Source organism: Triticum aestivum, chromosome 7A, assembly GCF_018294505.1.
Source record: "Triticum aestivum cultivar Chinese Spring chromosome 7A, IWGSC CS RefSeq v2.1, whole genome shotgun sequence".
NCBI classification, from domain to species: Eukaryota; Viridiplantae; Streptophyta; class Magnoliopsida; order Poales; family Poaceae; genus Triticum; species Triticum aestivum.
The window spans coordinates 379858352-379866638 of record NC_057812.1 but is presented as its reverse complement, the minus strand read 5'-3'; the positions used below and the strand labels follow the sequence as shown (position 1 = coordinate 379866638).

The window sequence follows — 8287 nt, the reverse complement described above, 5'->3', positions numbered from 1 at the left end:
CACCTCCTTGTGCTAGAACCTCAGGAGGGGTGCTAGATGGAAGAGTTCAAGGCATATCTTCTTCAGGGGACCCTACCGGAGAGTAGGAGGACGCAGAGCATGTGGCTTCATAGGCCACTGCCTACTGCATCCAGGACGGTGAGCACTATAGGAAACGACCAAATGATGTTTCTCTATGATGCATCTCCAGGGAGCAGGGACATGAGCTATTGGCTGACATACACAGCGGGGACTGCGGGCATCAATCGTCATCACACACCCTCGTGGGCAAGGCATTCCGCAGTGGGTTCTATTGGCCCATAGCGCTCAATGATGCCAGCGAGCTGGTGAGATCTTGCGAAGCGTGCCAATTCCACGCCAAGCAGATCCAGCAGCCAACATCACTTGGAATGCAGATACTGTGCTAACCTTGGAACGCAGATATGCTACGCCTCAGTGGCACATCCCAGGGGCAACGGCCATGCTGAGCATGCCAACGCGGAGGTCCTGAGAGGCCTAAAGACAGCAGCCTTCAAGAAGAAGCTCAAGGCCTGCGGTAGGGGCTAGCTCGACCAGCGCTAGTCCATGTTGTGGTCCATCCGCACCACCACCACCAAGCCGACGGGCGAGACTCCGTTCTTCCTCGTCTACGGAGCCGAAGCGGTTCTCCCTCACGAGGTCAAGCATCGCTCCACGCAGGTCTTGGCGTTTGACGAGGCACGCTAGGACGCCACACGGGGGATGGATCTCATGCTGGGGGAGGAACGCCGCCGTGTAGCCTCGCTCCGGGTGGCAAGGTACCAGCAGGCACTACGGCGGTACCACTGCTGCAGCGTCCGCTCCAAGATGCTCAAGGTGGGTGATCTCGTCCTAAGGCGGGTCCTCTCCAGGGAAGGGCTGCATAAGCTCTCACCCATGTGGGAGGGCCCGTATAGGATTGCCCATGTCTACAGGCCTGGCGCCGTGCCTGGAGATGCTGGACGGGACCCCCATCCAGAACGCCTAGAATGTCCAGCACCTTCGGAAGTTCTACCCTTGAAGCAAGGCCAAGTGCTTGTGAAGGTCTCCGCTCGTGACACTCTCACGTAATAATGAGTGGGGCTGTACACGCCCCAGAGTCTCCGGAGAGACGCCCTTGGGCCTTGGGGGCTCCCTCACACATCCTAGTGGCAGCACTTAGTTCCGCACTGGTGAGAAGACTAGTCTAGGTGTTGGACGCGGCTGTTCATTTGCTTGCTTTCTGTAGTTGGTTTGCCCCCCTTTCTTTTAATGGAATTTGGAGTTCTCGCATTTTGGATTGCCAAGTTGGATTTCTCCCTTGTCTTCTCTCTTGCCCGCCAGTCTCGGCCCAGGAGGGGCGGCAATTGCCTGTCGCTCTTCCTCACGCGTCTCGCGTGGGGGGGTTGGGCAGGTGTGTGTGTGCGCGTCGGGCCCACCCCACACCGGCAACACACCTCACCATAGCCCTGTCCCCCCAGGGCCATGGCTTTTTCTATCCTCGTGAGACACTCTCGAACGATCTTGCAATTGGCGCATCTTCTTATGTCCGTGCCCCCCGGGTACTGCGACACGATGCACTAAGCCACGACTAGATCATGCCTGAGGGCTCGCGTAAGGAAGAACAGGGCACCTGACAAATTTTCTATCAATTCTGCAGCCTCACGATGTCTCGCGAGGCCAGCGACCCTTGAGTTAGGAGCAAGAGGGCCCCAGGAGATGTTGGAGTGCGCGCCGTCATGAGGTGCAAGGCCACCGTGAGTGTGTCAAGCTAAGTTTTCCTACCGCACCTACTCAGAACATGGACATCACGGCATAAATTAGAACAATAAGCATAGCTTAGTGGCATAAGTACCATGGTTCATTACATGCCCCAACAGGGCCCTCTACTCTTTTTTTCAAAATGGAGAAAGGAAAGGCTAAAACAAAAGTGTCCTGCACGACCACAGCAGCTGCTGAGGCCGGGCTCCAGAGGCCCCCAGGGCTCAGCCCCAAGCCGTCCTCCCGCTTCACCGGAGCGTGGCGAAGAGATGATCCACCACCGACCTCTAAGTGAGCTCGACGACGTGGCGGTTGGTCATAGCCGCAGCTGCTTGAGCTCTCGCTGGAGGAGCCACCGCTCACTACAAGAAATATGTCAACTTGTGACCTTGACTATTGGTAACTGAATGGTCATTATTTTCCATTTGTGACCTTTTTGTGACCAAAAACAGATGGTCAAAAGATGGCAGTTGTAAACTGAAATTAACGACCTTCTCTGTGAGAAGGTCGTAGACGTTTATGACCAAAATATGCCTACTATTTTGTTTTGGTCACTAGCAGCCTCCCCAGGCCACGTAGGCATCCGACGTGGCAATCTGATGTGGCACAAGAATCAGCCCGGTCCAATTCGGTGTTTATATGGGCCGAGCCCATTAATTCGGCCTTTTTAGTGTATTTTTTTGTCAATTTCTGCACGGGCCATACTTCCATATTAGGGGGCCTCGGCCTTTTTTTACAATCGATTGGATCTATCGTCATTGTTCTTTTTATCCCGCAAAAAAAATTTTATCGTCATTGTTTCACTCATATTATTATTATTATTATTATTATTATTCCCCTGCAATACTTTTTTTATGATTATACACATAGTACTTTTTTTGTTTGTTTATTCAACAATGAGACCTCTATGTTTGCATGTAAATAATCGGGTCACATATTACACTAGGGGTAAAATGGTCTTTTTAGGTCAGACTTAACACCGTTACTAGCCAAAACTGACAAAAGTGTCACATAGGGAACAAAATAAAGTTAGAGTGTCGAAAAGGGAAGAAACACGTTTTTGGGCCAAAAAGGGAAGCAAAATTTAAGAAAGGTCCAAATAAGGAATTCTCTCACTATCCTAACATGTATGTATATGCATGTGTGCTTGCTTGACCGGCGCATGCATCACTGTAGCAGCCAAGCAAGTAGGCATCATTGACGTCTACTCACAGCTTTCCTCGCACCAGAGAAAGAATCAAAACAAAAAATATTAGTAACTTTAAATCATAAAGTATATCCACATCACCAAAAAATAGTCGCAGACCATCACACAGAAGCCAAATACTATGAATTGATGATTAGTAGACACGGACATGATTCAGCTACGCAATGGCTACCACAAGCAAAAGTGACAAGTGTGTAAGCAAGTTGCTAGTGTACACAAGGTGATTGAGCTCCTGCTGTTTAGTGCGCATACACGGTAGGCTACTGCTGCTAGTGTTCTAAACTAACAGAGCATGCTATAGGAGCAGAAAATAGCGAGCTAGGGCTAGAAGATGGAGCTGACTCACCAGAGAGCTTGTGGTCGCCGCCGTACAAAGCCGCCATCACGCCGGTCGCCTCAAGAAGCACCACCGCACCGGAGACGATGCCAGACGTGTGCAAGAGCAGAGCACCTGCTGCATCCATTTCCAAATAGAACAAGAACAAAAAATTAGGAAGGGCTGCAAACAAATTAGGAAGGGTTTCGAAAAAGGGCAGTTATTTAGAATGGCAACAGAAATTCAGCTAGTAACATGTTTTTCGTTCTCCAGCTAGTTAAAATGAGATACTCATTCATAAAAGAAAACATAGACACAATATGAATATTCATTGCACAAGTGCAAGTCATGCAAAATACTTCACTGCAACACATTGCGCCTAAACTTCGCATAAGATATAATTGATAAAAATTAGTTTGCTGCTACTGTCATTGGAAAACCGACACCGAATTGAGCGGTAATAGAGATATATTTGATAAAAATCAGTTTGCTGCTACTCCATTCAAAATCTAACTGACCAACTGGTTCGAACACTAGGCAAAGTAAGACAGAAACAAGTAAATCGGCACCGAATTGAGCGGTAAGAGAGAGGGGAGGGGAGACATGCAACTTACAGCATCACTCATGGACTTCCACTTCTCACCACCGGCCTTACCAATCTGCAGTTCAACCATCCTAAACCATATCAGGACACAGAATTCACAAGGAAACTCATCTCGCAGCACCACCAGTTTGAACAAACAACGAGACAGAGGCGGATGGGGGACGCTTACCATGGAGACCTGCTTGACGTCGGGGTGCTTCTCCTTGTACTCCTTCCTGAAGTTATCCCTGCGAAGGCGAAACACGCACCAAATCCTCGGTCAGGAAGGGATGCCACACCACAGAAGCAACACGAATCGAACCAGGAACCAAGACTGGGACTCACATGAAGATGAAGAAAGCGCTCGGGGGCGCGTGGGCTTGTTGGGGTCCTTCTCAGCCTTAATCTTCTTCACCGCAAGCCTGCGCCACCACAACAGAAAAGACAGGAGCAAACCAAACCGAGTCAGAACCCGACGTGAAATAGCAGCAGCCACCACGGGAAACAAAAACGAGACGGGGAGACGAGGGAGGGAGGGGTCGAGACCTGGAGTTGCCAGCGCGGGAGCCCACCTTTGTTACTATGTTAAAGAAAGTTGATTTGCCAACATTGGGTAACCCCACCTGCATGAAACATCAATAGTAAACTTCATCTATCCACTTATTCCTCTACTTGGCAACAACAGAATAGTGCACCAATCAACATTCAATAGAAGAGTAGTCCATTATGATTTATGATGAAATCTGAGATCGAATAAAAGATTATTGTTAAACACCATCAATGAGACTAGAAGTGTGGCACTGGCAACTCATGAAACTTCTTGAACAGTAGTAGTACATAGTAACATGCTAGTGTTGTCCAAGCAGACTGAGTTACATGCATAAAACTACAATTCGTCCAGCCTGAGTAGTCAAGATAAACACATGCCAAATCTAAATCCATAACCAACTGCAGCTTCTTCTTTTATAGTCTACAACAACATAGTTCAGTAGTAAATCAGAATAGAATCAATCTATTATAAGACAACATAATGCTCATTTAATAAAATATCAACACCAAGCACCCATTCAACTACACCAAATTAACAGTACCATAATCTGTATGGTTAACTTTCAAACACACATGTGAAATTATATTGTCAAATGCATGCACATATACCACTAATATCTTTGCAGCAGCATTTATCTGCCATTTTACACATTAAATTAGATTAAGAATGTGAAGCAGTGCATCTCCATTTTCACGACACTGAGAATGATAGCAGAAAAAAAATCGACCAGGTTACAAACAGGCAACAAAGTAAGCAAGCGAGCAAGCAAAACCCTGCAGCTCAAACGATTTCTAGCGCATCCAGTGGCCTTCTTTGCACTCATATGTTAAATGCAAGACACTTGAACACAAGTCTAGGAGCTAGAATCAGAATCTACATTGAACTAGATAGGAAACTAATTCAACATACAGAAGGCATGTGCAGTATAAAGATTAGAGACTAGAACTAGATTAATATGTAGGTGCCACAACAAGAATGATTAATTCCAACAGGATAATCAGGTCTATATATTTAAGTCAAGTCGGGAGCATGGAGCAGCAATAGCCTTCCCACTTCTGTCTTGTCCATGCCAGGAGCCAACAGGATAATCAGGTCCATATGTTTAAGTCAAGCCGGGAGCATGGAGCAGCAATAGCCTTCCCACTTCTGTCTTGTCCATGGCAGGAGCTTGCTAGCATTCAAAACCAGCAGTTTATGTAACAAGTAACTGAAACTATGTAAATGTAAAGAAAAAGAAATCCAAAGGTGTATGAGAGCACATCAATCAGATTCAGGATTCGGCTATACCTCCTCGGATAACCTTTTAGATGGTGACTTGTCAACATTGATGTGTGGCAGCATGGACCGGCGAGCACCCGCGAAGAGAGGAGAAGAAGACATCGCTGCAGCGTGCTTTGGGCAATAACCCGATTCTCCTCATGCATCGCATAAATCACCAGAAGTTGAGAAGAGCCCCTGGCTTGTCATAACCTGTATGGTTATATGTAATTTTTAATTCCAACAACTATATGTTTTGAGTTGTAATAAATAAGTAGATGTTTACTGCTTATTCTCCTTTTTTCTCAATTGCTTGGTGTAATGAACTTTGTTGGATAAAAAATGTTTTGAAGTGGTAGGTCATGTTATAAATAAGAATAGTTGAATACAAATTATCAATTTACACAATATTACTATGTTATAAATCAGACATGGGTTAGACAGAGTAATGTCTTGTGTCAGGATCAGATTGCATGGCAGGACTACAACATCTTACAGAGGCAATTCTGATTTTTGGTTGAGCCTGCACATTAACCATTAGCATGTGCTGATATGCAACATCATTTGAACGAGGTACAACCTGGGAATTTTTAGCTGTTTCGTAAATACCTAAGAGCAACAGTCTCCTCTAACCTTGGACAAACAACATCTTACAGAAGCTGACACGCAGACGCAGCGGGGCAAACATGCGAGGGTTTCGCATGGGGTGGGAGGGCGAGGGAGGAGGTACCTTGCAGCCGATGAGGTTCTTAGCGTAGTCGATGACCCTGTGTCGGCGCTGCTCCGCCACCTCCTCCCTTGGGTGTAGTCGCAGTAGCACCTCGCGGGCGGCCGCCTCTGTGGCCCGCAGCACCGGCGGGATGGTCGGGGACCGCGGCAGCAGCGCCATCAGCATCATCCCGCGCGGTTGCTCGTCCGGGACCTAGCCGAGGCCAGTGGGTGGCTCAGACCCACGCCATGTGGTTGGGGGAAGCCATGGCGCCGCCGCCCCCTTGTTCGAGTTGCTGATGGAGGGGCCACGCCGGTGCCGGATCCAGCGCCCGCTGGGCTCGACGTTGCCGGATGTGGCAGACCGGCGGCGAGGGGAGAGGTGGGTGGCGGCGAGGGAGGCGGAGGCGAGGGGATAGGTGTGGCAGAGAGAGGGGGATCTGGATCGGGGGCGGAGTGGGAGTGCGGCGTCGCCATCGATTTGATCTGAATCGGGAGAGTGGGAGTTAGGGTTTGGGAGGTAGGAGCGGAGGGAGTTAAAGTGGTGTGGGATCGATGGATGGATGGATGGATGGATGTGTGCCATGTCATCGATCCATGGCACACACCTTTCCACCAATGAGAATTTAAGTTTATTTTCTGAGTGTAGAAATGGATTTTTAAGAACATATGAAATTTTGATGGAAAATTGGATCATATTTTGTGAAAATGCTCTAGTATTGTGCACATTTGTGTATATTGGGATGGGGGTTTTATTTCTTTGCACAAAAAATCATTTTTCAATTTTTGGAGTGGCAATAACCGGGTTTTTTGTGAACGGCCTAGCAAATAGTTGTTGTAAAATTGGACCAAATAAATTTTCTAAAATACTAGGCCATATCTAATGCACAATTGACCAAATAGTTGCGTGTAAAAAGTTTCGACCCACCTCTGTGGAAAAAGACAAATTTCCGCCTATTTAGCTGGAAGCGGGTCAAATTTGAATTACATCTACCTCGTAGTTTTCTCTTTATTTTTTCAAAAGTCATTTCTAGGTACGAAAGTATCTATTTAATCACAGAAACATCAAAAAATTTCCAATATTCAACCACTAGCTAGGAACGGTCATGCCCGCCATTTTGACCGCATTTTGAAACAGGCATAAAAAATTCAAAAAAATCAAAAAATTGGGAAACCTTCGCATTATGTCATTATATGTGACCAAGTTTCCAGGAAAAATAATAAACTTGTAATACGGAAATTATTTTAAAAAAGTGTTCTCAGAAATGAGCTATCACGCGTGAAGATTCAGGGCTATCAAGCCAAATGATCAATCTTATGGTCACATTCATGGCATAGTTTGTTCAAATGATCTCATATTGTGCACAAGGGTGCATATTGGAATGGCAAACAATGTTGCCTAAGGAAGTTTTGATTTTTTTTGGACGAAAAAATCATTTTCCATTTTTCGAGTGCCCAAAATGAGGTTTTTTGTGAAGAGCCTACCAAATAATTGTTGCAACATTGGACCAAATCAATTTTATAAAATACTATGCCATGTTTAATGCACAATTGACCAAATGGTTGGGTGTCAAAAGTTTTGATCCACCTTTGGTGAAAAAGACAAACTTCCGCCGATTCAGTTGGAAGCGGGTAAAATTTGAACTGCAGCTGCCTCATAGTTTGCTCTATATTTTCTCTAAAAATTATTTCTAGGTACATAAGTATCTATTTAATCAGAGAAACACCAATTTTTTTTCCAAGATTCAACTTATAGCTAGGAACGGCCATTCCCGCCGTTTTGACCACATTTTGAAACGGGCATAAAACATTCAAAAAAATCAAAAAATTGGAAAACCTTCGCATTGTCTCATTATATATGGCCAAGTTACCAGGAAAAATAATAAACTTGTAATACGACAATTCTTTTAAAAAAGTGTTCTCAAAAAT

General features: G+C 45.9%; 1 protein-coding gene across 1 annotated transcript; it reads right to left on the bottom strand.

Moving 5' to 3' along the window:
- Window positions 1-2945: 2945 nt before the first annotated feature.
- LOC123153349 (uncharacterized) lies at window positions 2946-6548 on the bottom strand. Its single transcript, XM_044572511.1, has 10 exons — window positions 6381-6548; window positions 6147-6230; window positions 5002-5028; window positions 4390-4466; window positions 4143-4265; window positions 4034-4091; window positions 3875-3919; window positions 3516-3533; window positions 3297-3399; window positions 2946-3076 (listed from the first exon to the last, which is right to left on the bottom strand). The coding sequence occupies exons 1-10, from the start codon at window positions 6546-6548 to the stop codon at window positions 2946-2948; spliced, it is 834 nt and encodes a 277-aa protein (XP_044428446.1).
- Between the last annotated feature and the right edge of the window lie 1739 nt (window positions 6549-8287).

Coding starts and splice junctions, on each gene's coding strand:
- LOC123153349 (XM_044572511.1), bottom strand. CDS start 6,548: ATGATGCTGATGGCGCTGCTGCCGCGGTCCCCGACCATCCCGCCGGTG. Junction 4,467..5,001: donor CTGCTGCAAAGATATTAGTG/GTATATGTGCAT, acceptor TGTTTCATGCAG/GTGGGGTTACCCAATGTTGG. Junction 3,920..4,033: donor ACGTCAAGCAGGTCTCCATG/GTAAGCGTCCCC, acceptor GTTGAACTGCAG/ATTGGTAAGGCCGGTGGTGA.